Source organism: Tyto alba, unplaced genomic scaffold, assembly GCF_018691265.1.
Source record: "Tyto alba isolate M040663 unplaced genomic scaffold, T.alba_DEE_v4.0 Super-Scaffold_2, whole genome shotgun sequence".
In the NCBI taxonomy this organism is placed as follows: domain Eukaryota; kingdom Metazoa; phylum Chordata; class Aves; order Strigiformes; family Tytonidae; genus Tyto; species Tyto alba.
The window spans coordinates 47745950-47767981 of NW_024881282.1; the positions used below are offsets into that span (position 1 = coordinate 47745950).

Genomic DNA, 22032 nt, shown 5'->3' on the forward strand with positions numbered 1-22032 from the left:
TTAATGGCTGGCACCTTCTCAGTTTATATATCCAGAAATACTATGATCCAGCCCTAACCACTTTAAAATTATGCTTCCCTTTGATTTGCTTATTTTCCAAGTTCTATCAGCTTGGTTTACACAGAACATACACAAGAGCCATCAGAAATCTGCACATCTTACATGAGGGAATTATCCCTTCACATTTACCAGACAAAACACTCTGCATTCCTTTTATGAATTTTAAGTGAGTTATGCTATCTTTCAGCCAACATCCTCTTGCCAGTAAAAACAAAACAAAACAAAAAAAGGTTTGTGACCTTAGAAACATCAGGGGCAAGTGAAGATTCATACAAAATATTCCACTAGTAGGTTTGAGAATAGATAGTTGCTTCCTCCTCTTCCAGCTTAATCCCCAAACACCCTCGCTGTCAAAAGGCTATTGTTAAGGCATGGGCTTCCTCCAAGACCACATCCTGTGAATCAGGTCAAAGTGAAACACAGAGCTGCTTTAAATGAACTACTCTTTGCGTGCTCTGTATGCAAGTGCAAGACTCAAAAACTACATGACTCAAAAAATTAGCATAGGAGAGAAAAGGGGACAGTGGACTTAGACCAGAACGAACACATAGTTAAAAAAATTAGCAGTTCTCATTTGTAATTTATGACCTTTATTATATACTAAATACAAGAGTTTCTGCTAGAAGCTAGAAGCTAGACAGTGTATTCAAAGGCAGAAATTAGGAACAAAAAAGTAATCTCTCCTTTAAAAAGTCCTGTTCTAATTCCATAACTATTTATATTTCCCACATCATATTTAACAAGTGAAAAGCCTATGAACCATATTGTACACAGGACTTTTGATGAGTGTTATACTGCTCCACAAAGGGCACAACATATTCTGCATGTGTAATAAATTGTGTCAGAGTTTGTGCTGATTGGATATATCAAAATCAAAGAATGTGGCTCCTGCAGTAAAATTCCACCTCCAGCTCGGAGCTGGGCCCACAGTGATGCTAGCCACTGACACTGAAATGAAGAAAAAGCCAAAACTGTCCTTATGAAGCTAGCAGGAAAAATAACTCATAATCTGGATGTTTTATTCTTAACTGATCCCTTCGAAAAGACAAAGGATGGCCTTGTGGTTATGATGTGGAGGCTGGGACTCGAGATATATGACTTGAAATTTCTAGTCCTGCCACAAAATCCCAGCCTGAGTGTGGGAAAATCATCCATTTTCCCTTTAATCTCTTCTCTCCCTCTGCACTGAAGGGATAATATTTTTCACTTTCTCCCACACTCAGTGTAATACAGCCATCTATTCTGTAGAGCTGCAACTAACTTCTCGTATGCATGCACACTACCTGTTGTGATAAAGCATCAATTAGTAAAAATTTCTAGGATCAAGGTTTAGTTGAAACTCAGAAAATATCCACAGATATTCTCATACATTTTTACCTGAGAGGAGAAATGTTTTCCAGCTGAACCTAACTTCCTAATCTAGCATTACCCCTCACCCTGCTGGGTGCATTGGGATGTTCCTGTCTTCTAGGGAGCAGTTTGTACAGCCTCTACAAAATGCAGCCAACTGAAATATTCACTGAAGTGCCCCTGAAAGGATTTTAAAAGGATCTCAGAGCCCTAAACTGAATTGGGTTCACAGAGCTTCTATGCTCCTTGCTATAGAGCAAAGAACTGAGTCCCTCAGAGTTACTCCACTGCTCGACCTCACAGGACCTTGAGGCATGAGGGCACTCCAATGCTGATATCCTATATGTCAGGGGAATTAGTGTTTCCAAGCAAGCAGCTAGCTGGCTGCTCTCCAATGATACCCTGTGTTTTCGTGAAACTTAACTGGAACTGCAATACTTCAGTGAAATGCCTCTGAAAACCCTCCTAATGTACAATGTCATTTTTTTCAAAGGTATCAAAGTCATCTCCAGATGGAGTCTTTACATGTCTATGGCACTGTGGGCCACAGGGCTGTCAGCTCAGGTTCCCAACTAGGTTTCATTACCACAGACCCGAACTCAGCTGAATCAAGGAATGAGAAAAGAATGAGAAGACCATCAGGATAGCCATCGAGTCCTTTGCATGAGGAAGGATCAAGGCTAGTAATGCTATGAATCGCAGGTGTACATATGTTTGTGTTTTAAAATCCTCCGGTGATGGAGATAGTACACCTTCTGCAAGCAGAGCTTTCCTCTGTTTAACTACTGTTACTGCTGGGAAGTTTTACTAAAGCCTAACTAAAACCTCTTGGGGTATAATATAAGCCCATTATTTTTATCTAGAGATGGAGACCACATATCTCCATTTATGGTCATGGAGAACAGATTGCTCCAAGGGACTGCAAGAGTGTTGTACCAAGCAAACGTTACTAGGTTGCTTCAGGTTCTGGAGCTCTGCTGGCACATCCATAGTGCAGCAACACTCAGACACACTCCTGCATTCAAGGACAGTATTTTTTAATGAGAAGTTGATCAGAAAATCCCCAAGCAGCTTTCATAGGTGCAGATGCAATATCAAAGAGTAATTATTGTTGCTGATACCAGATCATAACACACAAATAAACATGAGATACATTGAGTTCTACATTCTTATTTTGTTATTCTTTGTTATAAAACAAAGATAGCAGAAAGGTAGGCAGAGGTCTCAAGCTCAGGTTGGTAAATACCCTCCTATTCATGATCCCAGTCACAAATTAAAAGCAAAAAGCATCTTTCAACCTACACTCAATACAATTTGCTCACAAATACAAAAGCTTTGAGAGTTACATATTATGTTATTGTACATTTATCTGAACTATATGAAAATGTGCTTGGTACAGATGACTAGAAAATAAACATGTAACAATGAAGTTAACTCCAAGATTATACAACGTGAGGCTCTTAAATCAGTTATATAGCACAGACATATGGTGCTAGATACATAAAGCACATTAAAAATGCTGTTACCTGTTTGATAAAAAAATAATTCAGAGCACAAGGGAAAAAGCTGAAATTGCTGACAATCCGAACTCCTGCCAACTGTTCTGGCTTCACTGGTGTTATGTGAATTGTAAACATACATAGTCCCAGGTGTCAGAAGTGCCAATTTAAATTTCCAACAGCTAGTTCAGTGCTTTTGAAACAATGCTGGCTTCCCATCACTAGTGGTCACTATGGGGAGAAGATGGGCGGCCTCTGGCTGCTTTGCTGCCCTTCTTGAAGCCTTGGCTGTAGTGTTGTAAATGAAATACTCGGCACAATGAGCAGCCTCCTTTCTTGCCAACCCACAAGACAGACATCTCCAATGCACTAGCACTGAGAAAAGGAAGGGTATGACAAAATAGGGAAATAAACTCATTTATTTTTGTTCCCTAGATTTAGTATGTCAAGAAACTCAGTGGAGCTTGGCCCTGAGAGACCAAACAAAAAGGTATCCAAGAAATTGAAAGGTCAAAAAGATGTGGGATTGCAACAGATGCTCTGCTTGGGACAGATTTGGGGAATGGTGGGAAAGGGTCACAGACAACTTAAGTAAATGGCGTGGAAGGGTTAGCTGAGGAAAGATGGAGATATGGAAGTCATTCATGGTACACATCTGGTTTTCCAATGTGCACAGTATTCCCGTTGGTGTGAGCAGGAGCTCCACCCATGTACTGAAAGAAAAAATATTTGTCTTGAGATCCGTCTGGGTAGAGAAGCCTAGCTGTCCTCCAAGTTTGGTTCTGCTGATGGGCAGGAGTTACCACATCACCGACAAGCTGCTAACAATTGATGAGGAAAAAATCAGAGGTTTCCATGCTCATTCCAGTGTTCTACTGCAACAGGGCTGGCTGAGTAACACTGGACTCCCTCAGACCAAGACTGAGATGCAGTAGTATCATACAAAACTAAATGGACCTCAAGAGTCACTTTAATACCAGCAGTATGTGTTTTTACCTAATCACATCAAAGTATTCAGCTTTGTTTTGTGACACTGACATTCATTTTGGATTACTTTAATGATGTTCACTTGGTGCAACAGTTTCAGACCCCATTCTTTGTTGGCCATGCTCCCCAGGTAGAGTACATCTATTCTTCTCTGTTTTGCTGATTTACAGATGGCTCCCAGAGCCCAACTGCTCAGATTTCTGTGCACTACAGAAGCCAGTTGTGTCTCTTTCCTCAGGTGGACACATCATATTCTTCGTCATTTCTTCCAGAAGGCCTTGCATTGGATCTCTTTCCTGAGTTCCCCTGAGATCTTCCTGTTAAAGTTAGACTGTTTAATGATGAACTTGGTGGGGTTGGACCCCCCTAAGGGAGATCTCAAATTACCATCCATTTACCCACTGGATACCATTATCTCCATACTACAAGAATCTTAATATAAACCCCCAAAACTGAAGTACCTAGAAAAGTTTTACGTTTACATATGTGTACTGGATCAGTTGTGGAGCCTGACTAGCACTTTCCAGTAACTAATAGTGATAGGAAAAGAGTTGCAGTCACGCCAGGAAGACTTGATTAGTGGATACAGAGAAAAATAAGTCATATGCAGAAGCCTGTAAAGATGTCTGCCAACAGGAAGGAAGAAGCAGATAAAACAGACAGCAGCAGGCAGATAGCATGAACAAAGAGAAACTGAAAACAAGAAAAAAAAAAAAAACCATAATATGACAGTAAAGGAATGTATTATCTCAGGAAAGAAAGCTAAGATCTTATCATACAAGTCATATAACCAAAACACTACAATTAATATATCAGATTCATCTTGGAGAAAATTCAGTTAACAAGCATAAATGATGGTGCAGTGCTCTTGAAAGAAGAAAGTTTGATGATGGGAGGAAAACCTTGGGAGAATAAAGCAGAGCACTGTAAGGAGCAGCCCCAAGAAGCCAGGCCAGAAGACCAGAATTCCTAGCAGGGATGCTGCCCCCCACCAGCTGCTCAGCTTTGTGTCAGAGAGGATTTGTGGCAGTGCCCTTGTGACTGCACCATCAAATGTGTGAGGGCAGCTGAAATCAATCATGGTGACCTGAAGTAAAACTCTGTAGTTATTCAGAGTTATCATTTAGTGACCAAAATAAGTTGGTTTTGCACAGACACTCTTTCTTTGTTCCTTTAGTTTTAAGACATTGTTTTATTTAACTTTCTACAATATCACTTGATATTTTTTTCATTTTATTACTGTTTAATTCTACAACTAGAACAGTATCAAAAGACAGCCTAGCATGATCCAATAATTTTGGTCTCATTAATTTAGCAAGCAGTATAAAAGTTGTGGCACAGAAATATAAATAATACTATACCCACAGACAGAAAAATATTACAAAAGATATTGGTGTTTTCAGACATGCATTTGTATAAAAACACTCTATGGTCCAACTGAACAGCAAAACTCCATCTGCTTCAAAGAGTTCCAGCATTTCACCTCATGAATCCAGCAGCTGGATTCCTTCCCTGTGTACATATATAGGAATAAACTTTTGTCTATATGATACTCAGAGAAAAAGAATGTGCTCTGAATGCTTGCGTTCAAATATTTTGCATGACTATTCCCATCATAAGTGTTCATGCAGTCAGTTTAAACATTAGTGAGTTTAGCAAGAAAGCAGATGGACCTGTATGTGACTTAGGTACCAAAGCACAAATGATGAAAATTTTTAACAAAACTGTAGTTGAATAAACTACACACAGAATAATTTAAATCATTAGAAACATTATTTGCTTTCCTACGCTTAACTATGTTCTATGCAATTAAGAAAAAAATTGAACTTAACCACCTCAAACTTTTTCTACCACAGTTTTTATTAAAATAATATCACTTTTACTAAGCTTCAAACTGTGTCATGCCTACAAAAAAAAGAAGACAAACAAGACTACATGTGCAAGTGCAACAGAATCACATGAGATGGGAGAGACGCCTAGGGAACACAGAACTGATGTTTACAGCTGTATTCATAACCAGCCTTGGCAAGGCAGTTGTGTGAGAAAGCCAACACAAGTGTCAAAAGTCTTGAACAATCAGGTGTGTTGAGACTGAAGGCCGTAGAGGAAACAGCTGGATGGCAATGACCTACTGTATTAACATGTATAACCCAAATTTATCTTGGAATCCTTAACACTTATAGATAGCAACAGGATATGTCACAGTTACTACATGTGTCAATCTAAGTGCCTTCCAGACAGGATGAGAAAGAGAAAGCTGGTGACCCACAGTGCAGCATATGTAAAATACCAAAGAAAGCAATGCTAAAGGCTGAAATCCAGCAGACAAGGGCAAAAGTTAACCAGATGATTAATTCATAAATTCCATTGTCTTTTGCAGAAAGATATCCATTATTTTTACCTCTAAAATTAGCGCTGCCTTATATCTAATGATATAACATAAGCATGCAAACAGTATGCTATATAGGCAGATTTTACTCAGTTGGAAACTCAGACTAAGTATACATTAGATTCATTTGGATTGAAAAAACTTTTATCTGATCACTGTTATAATGATACCTTCCCAATGTACAGCACTGTATACCACAGACCCACGTAGGAATATCACATGTTTAATTAACATGTTTGCTAACCAAATAAATCAACCAAAGCCCTACTGGAAACAGCACTCACAAATGATCAAATTTGGGACAACACAATCTGTAATGCAGAACTTGCGTCTGCTCAGCAAACCTGAAGAGACATTAACAACTCCCTCAAATTTCTGCTTAGAACTACTGCTTAGATAACCTGGCCATACTGCTGAGCCTTACCAGGGTGGAGTGGATCTCCATCACTTATAAAGAAAAATAGCATTTAATCCTTTTAGGCTGATACTTTTAAGTTTACTAGTAAGAAAAGCCTAAAAATAATTTTTTCATCATAACTGCCCACCTTATAGCCCAAACTACTTTGGCAAAAAGATTTCATGAAACTTGCTTAAAAGGTGAATAAAAGAGCATTCTTTTATAAAAATGTGCCTGAAAGAAAACTGGGCAATGGGCTGCCACTAAGCTTTGCTGGGAATGTTGGATTTGTTAGGGAGGAATATAGAAAGGCTGCAGAAATTAGTAACTTCTTGAATGCTTAGCACTTCTGTAAATCCAGGTGGACAGGGGAGGTTTTCAGACCATCACGTGCACAAACTGGCCTTACCCTTTAAGGATTGCCTTTTAAAAGTGACTAGCTGCCTCCACTGAGAACAGAAAGAGAGAAAGGTCTAATGGCTCATAGGTTGCTTTTTGGAGGTTGGGGGGTTTTTGTGTTTTTTTTCTTTAAAAAGAAGTCTCTATGATGATAAGTATTGTTAAACCCATGAAACATGAAATGGCAATTTGGGATCACAGTTTGTGTCCATATAGCCTGTTACTTTATTCACTAACACTTCAGCAGGGCTCAGGACCAGATGCCTTGGAAGGGTATGACTCCCATTAAGTCTCATGCTGATCACTAATAGTTCCCAAGTGGTTTAAACACTGAAGGCAAGATGCTTTATAACTTTGTCCACTTTTTTAAAGAATCAAGAAACATCTCTCAGCAGGCAATAAAACTGTATTTTTTTTTCTGAAAATAGTACTTGCAAATCTAATTTATTTTTCATGTAATATCTATTAAAGATCAACATTAAAGAAGAAGCAAATAATATTTTCTATTAAAAATAAGTAAGCAAGCAGGAATAACATTGTGTTGAAAAGTTGTATCATTATCTTCATGTCGTACTCATGTCATAGGAAAGGGTTCACCACTTCTGGTAATCAAGTGATGGACAGTCTGCTCCTTCTTTCTATTTCTATATAGCATCTCTGAGACCACAAATGCATCATCATTGGAAGACAGGGAGAGGTGATACAGAAAAGTCCAAGGGAAAAATTAAGTGACATGACCAAAATCTCACAGAGAAATATGTGGCAGGGATTAAAAAGGAAACCAAATGTTCAGCATCCCAACCCTATGATTTAACCACAAAACCAACTTTTTTCACTAATAGTGAATTAACCCAGTAACTAAAAACAAAGGAAAACCAAGTACATATATTATGTGTATCTTGCCACTTCAACAACTCTGATGAAACTCAAGTGTCCTCAAACTAAATAAGAAGCAACTACAAATATATGTTTAATCCAGTGTGGTAATCAGTTCCACAAACCAAAAGTACTGGAAAAGCAAGGAAAAGTAACCTTATATAACACTGCTTGTTGAAGCTGTTAAACCACACATGCAGCTGTAAATGTACTGACTGAAAGATCTACAAAAATATATACTACTGACAAGAAGGGACTCAATACTCATGTTCAAAGCATGAAAAATGTTTTAAACTACAGCAGAAAGGGTAGATGAAAATCAAGTGGAAGCTTTTCAATTGTTAATTAAGACTTAAAAAAAAAAACCCTTACAAAAGAAAAAACCCTAACAAGACCAAAAAACATTGTGGCATCCTATTTCAGACAAAGCTTTTTTTTTTTTTTTTTTTAAATCACAATGAATCAGAGCTAGAAAAACACAGGTACTTTTCACTGAGAAGCTGTTTTTCTTGTTCAGCAGTTATGCAGCAAGAGTAGCTAGATCATTTGAAGAGTGAAAAGAAAATCAATTACTTGTTTTTATTTTAAAAGAGTCTCCCTGTGGGAATAGGTGTGGGCGTGAGAGCTCTTTTTAAACTTCATAATATAACATGAAGCAGCCAAGATTTTTTTTTTTTTTTAAAGTACTGTCATGTCAGTGCTCTGCTTACTGGGTGCTGGAATGATTTTTCTCTACTTATGATTCTACTGATCCTTATCAAAATGCATATGTAAAGCTTTTGACACTAACATTTACAAACATAATATTTATTCAAACAGTAACACTGAGCAAAACAAATTTCCAAGGCTGCTGTGCAAGTTCACTGATGACAGCAAAAGTCTATTTACCTAGTTACACTTGAGTTCTGCATGCAGTAGGTTTCTATCAGATTTTTGTCTGAGCAAATCAACATTTTCTGAGAATTGAGATCCACAGGTAAAATTTACAACTAACCTTGCTATCTTCAATCTCCTGGGTTTTTCCTTGAAGTGCTCTCCTCTCTCCAAAATCACAGGTTGACTTTAATGTAAGCTGACAAGAAAGCATCGAGCTCTCTGTCCCAGTAAGCTCCAAAGACTTTGGCGAGTACTGCTGTGAGCCGGCGGGGCCAAGGTTGGGTATCGGCAGGGCAGTGTGAACAGGCTTTGACCCTACGGCTGGCTGTCTTAACTTGGAGGCAACCCCAAGTACAGGCATGGCTTCTATAAAAGTATCTTCTTTCTGCCAAAGAAAATGCTCCTGACCTCAGTCTGGTAGACTCCAGCTTCAGCAATTCCAGAACAAATACTTTAAATAAAAGTAGCAGTCATCTTTTCAAAAACGTCTTAAAACAATATTACGAGTTTCATGAGGAAGCAAAACTTTTCCTTCATCTCTCCCCTTCTCCCTCGCAGCCACTCACACGCACTGCTCAGTGAGTCAGTGGCTCTGTAAGACTAAACACTCCTTTGGGGCGTGAACTTTTCTTGAAGGTAACTGCCACAGAGCTGCCTGTCTGGGATTAAAAACTCATAAACTCGCGTTCTCTTCTTCCTACAGCATTCCAGGTCTGTGTGTTAAGTGAATGAAGGACAGAAGAAAAGGAAGGAGAGAAGAGATGAAACCTCCCTGTATTCCAACTGTCAAAACAGCTCTGAGACCACAACACTGGAAGCAGAGACCTCTTCCTGGCTACATAAATAACCAGCCCACATCTTAAAAAAAAAAAAAAAAACACCAACAAAAAACCAACTCTTTTTTTTTTCTGATTTAAAAAAAAAAAAAAAAAAAGGACCTGAGTAGTGGCCAAAGCAAACAGCTGTTGGAAGCATTTTTATCCCGGAAATAATCTCAGCAATGAAGCTGTTTGTCTGATTCCTGGCTATTTTTCACTGCTGACAACCAAGAGCTACGGTGTTTCATTCCCTGTTCCTCCCGTGAAATCAGGTTAAAATTGTGCAAGAGCATGGCTAGGAACAGACGCTGAATCACAGTGTGGGTAACGTCTGTCTGTGCCATGAAAAATCCATACAAAAACACAGAGCAGGATATAGGAAAATCATGAGCATTGTTAGAAGATTTAGTCAATACAGCTTTTCAGAGCTCTGTTTTTTGGTTTGTTTTTTTTTTTTTTTTTTTTTTTTTTTTCCCTTTCTTTCTTGGTGGTGGTGCTAACGTCATCTATTCAATGTTAACACTTCCCTTTCTAAAAACATTTAAAGCTCCATGAAGTCCATGTCCAACGCATCATTTCTGCTTGTTGCTCATAGAAATATTCTTGCTGGCAACCTCAAATGATTGTACATGGAAATACAAGACAGATAGGCAAGTAGAGCAGGCTATAAAATGAGTCACGATGGACAGTCCAAATTGCTGAGCAGCATAAACGCTTACTTAAAAGGACAACTGTAAATTCATTTGAAAGCCTATAGCAGGGGAACCCATTATGAACTGTGATATTAGGAAAAAAACGTGTAGGACTGCCATACAAATAAACTCCTATGGGATTTTATGACGCAGCATTATGGACAAAAATGCTCCATATGTTTTTCTTGTTATCTCTTCCAAAATAAAACATAGATTGGATAACCTAAATCCTATTCTGTCATTAATATCTTACCTGGTATTAACTATGCCTTCCTTGAATAGTATGTACCATTACCACTATAGACATAAGCCCAAGAGAAAATAAGAGCCTTAAGGACTTTTAAGTTCTCAAATTAAGGATGGCAAGAATTAGAAAAAGCATCAAAAAGAAAACAGAGTGAATGAGAAGCAGACTAAAAGGATCCTCTAAGTCACCCTTCGAAATTATTTTGCAGAATAAAACTGTAATACACAGTATTATTCTCTTTCACGTACAAAGATCACAGTGACACAGTAGTTAAAAATTCAACTCTCTATATTGACTTATAAACAATCCCATTCTTGTTTGTAGTCTGTAGGAGTGAATGTGACCTGGTTTAGGAATCTTGTGAGTTCTGAAGTGTGTGTACGGAGGATCGACAAACCCATTTCAGCATTCTCTGCTTATCTTCTCTGTGGTTTTGCTGCCATTGACAGTAGCCTCAATGGGCTTTATGCAAGACTGCACAGAAGTAACTTCTCCGTGTTTTAGACAAGTTCAGCCCACAAGATCCACCACTCTGATCCAATGACTGGAATATTCTCATTTGGTGTGACACTTCAGGTCGCGTGTAGAGCAAAGGGCAAGAAAGCTCCTTGTGCGGTCCACATTTGTTCTCCAGCATCATAAAGCACTGTGGCTGTGTAAGGAATTTAGGTTTCTTAGGCACAACTGTTAACAGTTAACGCTTTGGAAAGTGCACATATGCAAAGGCTGAAGCAGACCACAGGAAAAGAGGGATTTATCTCTTGCAAAGGTTTGAGGAGATGAAAAATCCTCATGAGGACTGTTAACCAATGATCAAGACAAAGAATAAACTAGAGCCATGAGACAGATACTTTCTTAAAAAGAACTTTGCCAAAAAAATGTAATTGAATCTTATTACTTCTCAGGGTTATAATTTTACGAAGTAATGCATTATGGTAATCTTGCTGTTCTTCTTTTGAATACGAATGATGAGGTCATGATACCCACAGTCTCTTTTGCAACACATTTTCCCAACACAGAAACCCTAAAAGCAGTAAGTAAGCAAGCTTACTAGGAGAGAGTCATCTGTAACACATAACCAACAGGATTTGGAAACAATGATGTGAAGTGGGTGTTACTCTTTCAGAATAATTATTACTCTTTCAAAATTATTATTAATTAAATTATGACTTTTAATCTAGTACCAGGTCAGAGTCATCAACTTCAGAACCCCATTTAGCTAGAATTTTTACAATTCTAGAACCCAGAAGTGCTTCTGGTATACTGAAGATACAAAGAAGAATCTATGAGATTAATTGCAGGAGACAGGAAAAGTAATGGAGGAAAATAATAATATTATTCCAAAGGTAAGAATATGGTTACAAGCCTGGTTGCAAGTCTGCTCTTCCTTTTTAAGTTTTCTCTCATTCTAATTCTAAGAGAAGAATGAATAAACAAACATCTGCTATCCTTAGAAATCACTTAGCTGCATTTTTTGCTTGAAAGTCTTTTGTGTACCTCATGATGAACATGGGGTTTATGAAGGATATCAGGGAAAAGAGTATTTAACAGCTAAGCTTCAGTACTGTTTTCCATGCAAACGGGAAAGCGTAGGATAAAACATCTGGGGACAACATGGACGAACTGGTACCAGATGCAGGTGCTGGTGGTCGAGCTGGACAGGTGGGGGACAGGCAGAAGGTGTCTGGGCCCACAAGGTTTATGCAAAGGGAGGAAGAGGATCTGACTGTGGGGAAAAGGCAAAGCTGGAAGCTGCAAAGAAGGGAGACTTGTTAGGCATTGCATTGGCTATGTGAATTTGGTGGGTGAGCTCTGAGGTAGAGACCATCAAGCAGGGCTGCCAGGGAGAATCCAAAGAAGGAATGAGGATGACTTAAATATGTGTGAATAGTGTCCAAACAGAAAGAAGGTATATCTGTGAGAAACCAGGGGTGAAGAAGTTGTATGCAGTGGCTATAACCTGGGGTTACATGAAATCAAAGACAACACCAAGCTGCCTGGCACAAGGGACAGAAGTTTTGTTGACAGGATAGAGAAAGTTGTGAGCAAAAAGACATGGCTGACAGAAACAAGGGACACGTCTTCACTTGTTTACAAGAAGCCAATTGAGACATACTTAGAAAGGAATTTCAAAGAAACAAGTCACACTAAAAATTGTACAGAGAGAGGACCCATACATTCCGAATTTACTCACTTAGACATTTATCAGCTTAGATATGCTCAAGCCAGGCAGGTAGGGGACATCATCTGGATTTAGGATGCTGAAGGTTGAACATGACTGAAGCCCTGACACAAGGGAAACGGTGAAGTTGTGCAGGAAAGGTTAGAGAGTTATTAGGAAGCTAGAAGACAACTGAGCTGTGGAAAAAAACAGAAGGCAACATTTCAAGTGGAGTGTTAGATAAGGACATAAAATAGGAAAGAGAGACCAAAAAATGGGAAAACAGAGCAAAGGTCAAAACACAATTCTTAGTAGTCTTGTCAACAGTAGCGGCAGTTCCAGCAAAATGATGAAGGCAGGACCATTTCTTTAGCTAGTATTGATTTTAAAAGATGACAATCTGGCTATAAAGCATGACTGCGAAAGTGTCAAGCAATCATTTTTACAGAAATAATGAGTTAGGTGAATGATCTGTACATCAGAGTAAGAGAGTATGTGTGCATTCAGTATAATAATCCCCACATCTCAGAAAGTGTGATATTTATTTCATATAACGAGTAAACACACCTGAAATCCAAGCCACTTCATAAAAGAAGGTATCTGCCAGTTGTAATATTAAGGTGAGATTAATATTAATGTTATCAATATTAATATTTTCATTTAATTACCTTAATATTAATATCATATTAATATTAAAGTAATTTTTTTTTCTCAAGACTCAACAGGAATAACCATTCAATACCCCAGCATAAATTTCCTTCCCTTCATTGCATCTGATACCAGAACAAGTCCCATGAAGGCTGTTCCCCTTCTGTATCCCCAGCCCCCAGAGAAACCACTTACATGAACTGAACAGACAGCTGGCAGCTTCTCCTAGACCACAGGATATATCAAGAGAGGGGACACCTGCCTCAAAAGTGGAGCCAAGGGATTTGTTTGCTCCTCCTGGTCTATGATCTTCGACAAGGAAGCTGTTGCATGTGTCCAGGGTCAAACAGGAAATGTCAGGGGTCCACAGACTGCAGAGGTCTGTTCTGAGCCATTTCCCTACTTCATCCCACTGGTGTAACAGCTGTGTGTATAGCTGACGTGAGCTGGGCCAACAAGCTTGAATGTGCTGATACAATCACATGATTTTGTGCACACTGACTTCAGGTTGAGCAGAAATTTTTCCCCAGCTGGGGACAGAGAACTCTTGAAAAAGTAACCAACGATGCTAAAATACCAAAGGTACCTGAAACAGTTTTTATGATTTATTTAATAAGCCTGGGTAAACCAGATTTAAACTTTTATAATACAAGTAAGAAGCATGTCATGTGTCTGGTGTAACAAAATAAGCTCATTCTGTCAGATAATAAGACAAATTGTTTAGCACTCACTCATGGTCACAGCATAATCCTACTGACATAATTTTTGTTATTACAAAAGCCAGGTGAATCCATTAGTCTCAAAGTGAGACATGTAACAATTATTTAATCCTATCTGCAAGTAAGTAATGCTACTGAGTAAGCTGCTATTGTTTTTCTTAACAGTTTGGAATTCCCAAAGATATATAATCCAAATCCCAGTTACAGTCACAGAAAAAGGTGCATCCGGCTTCCTAAAGGAAATCCTTCTGCTTTGGCTGAATGCTTGGGGAAGTTTTTCAAAGAGGACAACTTTTAAATAAGGATATCGTTTTATCCTCTGAACAATTTGACCCTTCAAAACTCAGCCAGGAGTTTATGGTTTTGAATGCATTGACTGATAGAAGCGATCAGATCTTTTATATTTTTTATTATTGCTGTCCCTTTGCAGCATTTTCCATCATATGGCTTCAAATCTTTATGCATAATTTGGTACCATACCTCCTTGTGAAGTATGTAAGTTATATTAAAATATAGTCAAACAGAGCCATGAGGCTAAATGACCTTCCTAAGTCTATATGGGGCCTCAGTACTCTTTCTCAAGTAGGGATTTTTTTGGTTTATACATCTGTGTGGGTTAAAAATTATAATTATTTCTCTTTGTTATGCACTGTATTTAATCATGAAGTATTTGGCTCAGAGGAATCAAGTTTAAATACTATAGGATTGGGAAATATAAACAAAAACTTCATAAGGATAAGAAAGAACTAATAGCAACTGAACACACTATGTAAGTATTTACATACTGACCTACTGACTAGACCATACAGCCAGCTGGTGAAGCTTAATGAAAGCATCAGCTTTCCACTTCGGGAGATGGAGGAGGAAAAAAAAAAAAAAAAAAATCCATTTGTTCCTTTCTAAGTAAATGAACCAAACATCAAATGCTGAAGACTCTCAAAGCTGCTGTTAACTGAAAGGAAAATTCCCCCAAGTTATGTCAGTCTGGATAAACTGCTCTGAAAAATTACATTCATCCTGAGAATCGAAGTGCCAGCTTTTCTTTCTTTTTTTCCTTGTTTCCTCAGTTTCTTGTTTACAAACTCTCTTCAGGGTGCAGTGTGCTATAGAAGGCACACTGGCTTCTCCAGCATCCTTCTGGCCACTGGCAGGTACCTTCTGCCTCTTGAATTTCTGCTCTCTTCCCCATCTGTCTTTCTGTCTCTGAAAGGATTTCTGGCTTTGTATCACCTCTGGTGGGCCATAGTGAGTTACTGATTTCAACTCCTGCTCGGTCCGTATCTTTTTGTCTTAGAATACATTACAGATACATGACTTCACTGTTGCATTGCCAAAGGATCATTTCCCTCACTTCTCAGGGCATTTAAGAGTGTTTCATCTCTCTTTAGAGTTATTGAAGAAACGTCTAAGGCAGACACCACAAAAACAGACATTTCTAGAATGCAGAATTAAGTTCTTAAATGGTAACATTACTTTCAGTAGAAGTGGTAAGGAACAGAATTCCTGGACTGTTTCTATTAATGTTATTAATGGAAGCAGCTTTGCTCCATTCGAAATTTTGACCAAGGTTTAAATTATCTTTTGTTCCCTCCCAAAAATGATCATCATATATTCTCTCCAATCACTACTTCTCTCAGGAAAGATCCTCCTAGAAAAAAAATATCCTGATACACATACACCTGAAAATCCTGATGGAATATTTTATGATGCTAAGGAGACATGTATTAGTCCTAATTAGATGAGAAGGAAGTTGATAATATTTGTGGCTTAATCAAAGTTGTTCTGACTCTTGATACTAAGTATGAAATGTTCAGGACTTTCATCCAAAATTTCTTCAGAAAATAAACTTACTAGGAAATTTTCTAATGAACTATAAAAAATAACCCATTAAGATAAAGAAACTGAGACTGAACAGGAATCTGCTGAATATCTGCCATCAGGTGGCTGGCAGAGTGGCAAACCTATGCTTTCATCTGCTGGAAAGGGAAACTTTCCTCTTATAAGCACTGGGGATCTGATATGAGGGTTTCAAAATCATAGTTATGCTGGCATTCACTTCAGGACCGTAGCAAAAAACTGCTCCATAAGGTTCCCACTGGTCTATTAAAAAAAAAAAAAAAAAAAAAAAAAGCTTAGAAACATCTGCTACAGTCATGAGCAGACTCTTGGCCAAGTGCGGCAACAACAGTAAGAGACTTTGAAGTCAATCAGCTTTGCTATCACCAGCAGATACCCCTGCAGTCAATGGAAATTACTGCACAGAGAATTTGGGAGATATGAAGAAAAGTTGTTCTGCCAAAAGTATATATAGACAGCAGTGAAGAAAAGAACAATTTTTTTAATAATCATGAAAATGTTTAGATGTGAAAGGTTAGCAATGGGTGTTAAAAAATAATAGAAGACTACATTAATACTTAAAGATTACTTAATGAAAACAAAGATGGATAGATTTCCAGAGACTAGCTTTGATATTTGACCTTAAACAAGTGTGAGCTGCATTGCAGCTGGAGGAGCACTTCTGACTAACAATCTACTGTCTGCTTCCTTCTTGCTTTGAGAGTGTAGTCACTCCATGCTGGTTTGCATGACCAACAATTTATAATACCTACTGTGCTAGCTATACCACCTCTACCCATCTGCTTCTGCATACCTATATCTAGGTCACAACTGTTTTATAACACTGCCTGTTGTTCCTCAGTGATTATCAGTCTAGGTGAATGATCCAGGCCATGTTTTTGGATTCCTGTTGGTCTTTGCAGATAATCATCATAGATAATTTTGTTATCAAGTAAGTCTTCATACAATACCCACATTATTTTCGGGTTTTTTAATGACATAAATATTTCATATTTATCCTACATTTCTTGTGATTTGCACTAATTCAGGAGATACTGACAGACATTTTAAAGGCAAGATTTCCTATGGTAAACTTAACATGTCAACATAAAGTATGGACAAACATTGTAGTTCTTGGTGAAGACTTACAAGATCACCGTTACATCACCTTCCCTGCCACAATTCCCATTGGTAAATCTGGCATTACTCTGATGCTGGACAGGTGTACTGAAGGGAGCATTATGCCCCATGGCAGTGTTAGGTATATAGTTGGACTCGATGACCTTAAGGGTCTTTTCCAACCTATATGATTCTGTGATTCTATATACCCCCATTTACACACACATTCCTTGCACATCTTCTACTGTCAACAGTCAGTAGCAGGATTCTGAGTGATGGATCATTGCTCTGTCCAGTATTCACATTTTGGATCTCAAGTTCTTAGGTGAAGAACAGGTAAGTTCTTCACTTACTATGGTAAAGTACCTTGAAGTCACACTAGGATTTTAGTTTGGTTTTGATAAACAGACATGCTCTTTCTGCCCACGTTTTTGTGCTGTTTGCCTTCTCTGATTGAGGAGTTATGATAACACTATACAGAGCCCACATTTTTTATCAGTGTTTCTTCACCAGGGATTATCACCACACTCATTGTGGTTTCCTGCCCTTGGCTTGTGCATGGTCAGCTTAGAACTTTGGCAAAGATGGTCGCCCATCTCTACCTGCAAAATGTTAAGTAGACAGGCCTTGTGTGTCAATGAACGAAAAACCTTGACCATGCACAATGTAGCTGTAAGTGGGTGCTCTTCTCTTTCAAATAAAACTTGGCCTAATGCACATGCTAAAAATCTCAACCATCTGCCTCTATCTCCTGTTGGCCATATGTGAACATTTCCTACAGTTAGCCTTGAAAGCTTGTGCTTTGCTCCATTCTGCTCTGATCAGAGCGAGCTCCAGGCCAGCTGCTGAAATGGATTCTGTATGTCGCTAGACCAAACCTTCCAGTTTTTTGATCAATAGGTGTCAAGGATGAACTGCTGTTTCTCATTACCAAATGTATCCCATCTATACTGCACCATACACCTTGTGCCATCTTAACAGAAATCTAATAGTACATTACAACAGCACCTTTTGAGGTCACCAAACTATATTTTCTCATAGCTATTCTGTCTATAGATGCATGATTTTATCTTTTGTGTGTATCTTTATGTACATGAGTACACATATTTAACATGTCTGACAGTCATTATTTCCCTTTGAGCAATTCACCTGGGTTGTTTTATCTTTCACAAAAAAGAAACAGTCAATAGCACACAGCTGTCAAAAATAACTTCAAATCCTGCAGATGTTAGATGCTTCCTTCCTGCTTCTCAGCATACTGGGGAGAAATATTACCTTACAGATGTGGCATGTTAAAAAAAGAAAAAAAAGGAAAAAAAAAAAAAAAAAAAAAAAAAAAAAAAAAAAAAAAAAAAAAGGAGGCTATGGTTATTTATTATATTGGACTTACCTTCAAGTGCAAGAAAAGTGCTAGATGGGAGACAAATGATAAAACTCCTCTCCCAGCTTTCATCCATCAGTGGGGCTTTTAGAACTGACATATATAACAAGCATATGGCAGCCATAAAAGCAACATCAGCATTCACAAATTAAAAAATAAAATAGAAAGCCAAAATAATTTTGTTCCACCTACAATAACCCTAGGATGAGCTATGAAGAAAGCACAGTTTTATCAAAACCAGAAGGGATACTAAATGGTTACTTAGCTAGAGCATCCAGCTAGATAGGTAGTTAGCTAAAAATCAGCAAATACTGAGTTAACAGCCACTAGTGAAAATGTCAGCAGTGGCACGCACACCTTCAGTGGTAACAAAGGCAGAGACCGTTATCTATAGAAAATGTCTCAATTAAAAATTCATGTTGTATCACAGCAAACAGTTCAATAACTTTGTTGATAGACCCAGGAAGATTTTCAGCTGGTACAAAACTGCATAATTCCAGATACTTCCATCAACCAAGTCTGAGACATACTAGTAGTGTCTCTCTCTCTCTGTTTAGAAAAGATTCTATACATTATTCCTTTTTATTCCTTTATTGTTTTCTTTTAGTCTCTTTGAAAGTCTTATTTTTCATTCCATTCCCTTCCCTGCACCCAGTGAGAGAATCTTCTTCAGAATAAGAACAAGATGTGTAGGCAGTATTTTTATTTTCTGTTCAGAAACCGTTGTAGCACAGCATTACATTTGCTGCAGTACAAGTCACCTGAGCAGCACTGACATCTGTAACTCTCAGAGTATTCAAAAATCCACACTGACAACCTGTCAAAAGATTCTTGTCTTCTCTGAAACTTATTTTAATTTTGGAAGTTTCCCAGTATCCCCCAATATGGGTTTCTTGTTTTTACTCTCTTTTCCCTCTTACTGTTCTCCTGTGATTCCCTGAACCCTCTCACTGTCCTTTAAAAGTTTCTACACTTTTCTCCCTCAAACTACAATCTAGCAACTTTTGCTTATATTGCCTTCCTTCCTTTTGGCCTTCTATGGAGCATCTTGAATACCGTGTATCTGAGCACTTTCATTGTGCCTTACATGATAAAACTGAAGCACTCCAATGCTTAACACCGTGGGACGCTACTGCAAGGAATAGGACTCTATGCTTGCTTCAATATATCATCTACAGAATGGGGAAAAAAAAACAAAAAAAAAAACCACAAAAAAAACCAAAACAAAACAAAACAAAAAGACAAAGATACAGGATGCACAGTCTGTTATCTGACCTGGAAAAGGTTTCTTTCTGTGATTAGAGTTTGAGTTCCAGGCTAGTTACATTCTGGCCAAATTGATTTTCCCACCCTTACAGAACTGAACTCTGTTCCTCGTTATATGGGTGTAAATCTGTAGCAAAAACTTTGAACTTCCAATGAGTAATTCTAGATTTATGCCACAGTAATTGAGAGCAGAATGTAGCTTCTTAGTTGCTCATAAATATTACACTGTTTAAGATTTCTATTCTCCAACACATTTGTGAACATTCTAGTTCTTTACTCTAACCCTCTTTTTATCCTTTAGGCTATTCTACAAGTTGACACAATATATATTTGGAATTTTCAACACAAATCAAATTCGGAAATATTTTACTTTCAAATCAAGGGAAAACATAACTACTGAGAATGTATATACCAAGAGATTTTCCAGAGAAAATCTTTAAGAACAATATAGAAAAAATGTTCTTCAGCACTGACACAGGCAGCAGGCATGACTGTCGAACTCTCTTTTAAGTCTGCAGAACTGATATCATTTAATTAATTTCTAGACCGCTGTGAGTTCGATAAGCAGACACCTCAGAAAGTTCTCTAAATTTGTATTTCTAAAACTGTTATACAACTATTTTGTAATTATTCAACTCATTACAAATAAAAATAATTTCAATAAAGTGTACTTTCTATGCTTTGGGTAAACTTTATCCCTGGTATAAGTTTAATTAATTCCAGTGAGTTCTCCTCCAGCAGGAAATAATTTATTGCTTATATTATATGCCAACAATTTGTTAGATTTTACAAAATATGAATCCTTCTTATGTTATAACTTCTGTTTAAAAATTTATCCCAGTAGGATTTTACTTAAAACAATTTTGCTGATAAAGCCACCCTTTGTTTGCTGTCCACAGAAGACAGCAGGGTCACACTAGCCTGTGCATTCTTAGTGACTTCTGCCCACCCTGTTTGTCCACTTAGCACCAAAGTACCTCGAGCTCAGAAATTTCAACATTGCCCAACTGAGACTAGAGAGTTGCTTTCCTTTGATCTGGGATTTCAAGAGTCCCATACTTTTCCCCTCTTTGATGAAAACCAGTTGGTTTCAGTTAAAAAAACAAAACAAAACAAAACAAAACAAAACAAAAAGAAAAAACAAACAAACAAACAAACAAAGCAACAACAACAAACAAACAAACAAAAAATCAAATCAAAAAACAACATTCAAGAGGAGACGGTTCCAACAGGAAACAGAGCTAAAGTGAGTCAAACCTTAGCACCATACCTTTTGGATCATACCCTCAGCTGAGTGTGAATATCCCCAGTCATTTCAGACTTCAGCTTAGGCCACCTCAAGTTCTCACTAACTGTATATAGATTTACATAATACAAATGAAAGCAAAATCTTACAGACAGCATGTTCCTTAACACAGCTTTAAGCTAGGCTGTTGAAAGGCTAGAATTTTAAAGGTCTCTGAGTAATCAATTCTCAATGATTTCAATAAAAGAGGGGAAAAATCCATCCCTAATTGCAGTGGTCTCAGGGAACCCCAGAACGAAGCCCAATTTCCACAAAAATCTTTCCACAGACAGAAATCTTTCCATAGACTTTGATGGCCACATGTGCTCAATAGTTCTCACTCAAGGACTCTGAGGCTGGGATTATATTATTCATTTATGTAAATTAGTTCAAAGAAAATGTAGAAATTAGTGGGGATGGTAGAAAATTTAGGACCATTATGATATTTGCTTAAATTGACAAGCCAAACTATTCGGCATCACTCATATGAACTCTCTGAAACAAAACTGGCTTAAGTAGAAGCTCTTGTGAACTGATTAAAAAAAAAAATTATCAAGGCTTGTTTTAAAAATTTATTTATACAAATTCTCTTATTCTACTAGCAGCCAAGCTGAAGTCAAAACTCATCTGTGAATGGAAAAATATCATTTGAATAGCAGTAGGTTATGTAAAGGCTGACTTATTGCCCAGAACTAAATCTGTGAACACTATGTTAGAAGTGCCAGTCTGAGAAATCAGGAAAGGATTTAAAACCTTAGAGCCTCAGATGCTTTTTAAGTTACTTTGAATCAATATAAACATGTTGGTTTCCTACTTTCCTGAATGTCGCTGAGAGAAGCCATTGTTTTTTTGCCATGAAACTCATAATATGAGCAAAACTTTTATTCCCAAATGTCTTCCAACTTTCTACTCCCATGCCTGAGATTTTTGACCCTAAAGGCAGGAGTACTAGAGTCTTTCTGAAGTCTATGAAGAACCTTCTTATAGCTACTATTTTCTATAAATAAGACTGTGCAATGGAAATCAG

The 22032-nt window shown here is 37.8% G+C and overlaps 1 protein-coding gene across 8 annotated transcripts in view; it reads right to left on the reverse strand.

Annotated features, from left to right (window-relative positions):
- The window catches only part of NAV3 (neuron navigator 3), a 417901-nt gene that overhangs the window by 265217 nt on the left and 130652 nt on the right, over nucleotides 1-22032 (reverse strand). For 6 of the 8 annotated variants that reach the window (XM_032999779.2, XM_032999777.2, XM_032999782.2 and 3 more), the window contains exon 1: nucleotides 8952-9627. The exons of the other annotated variants lie outside the window; for them this stretch is intronic. In XM_032999779.2, coding sequence (XP_032855670.1) covers nucleotides 8952-9194 — 243 coding nt within the window. In that variant the 5' untranslated portion in view covers nucleotides 9195-9627. Of the gene's footprint in view, nucleotides 1-8951; nucleotides 9628-22032 lie in introns of those variants that run through there. 8 annotated transcript variants of the gene reach the window in all.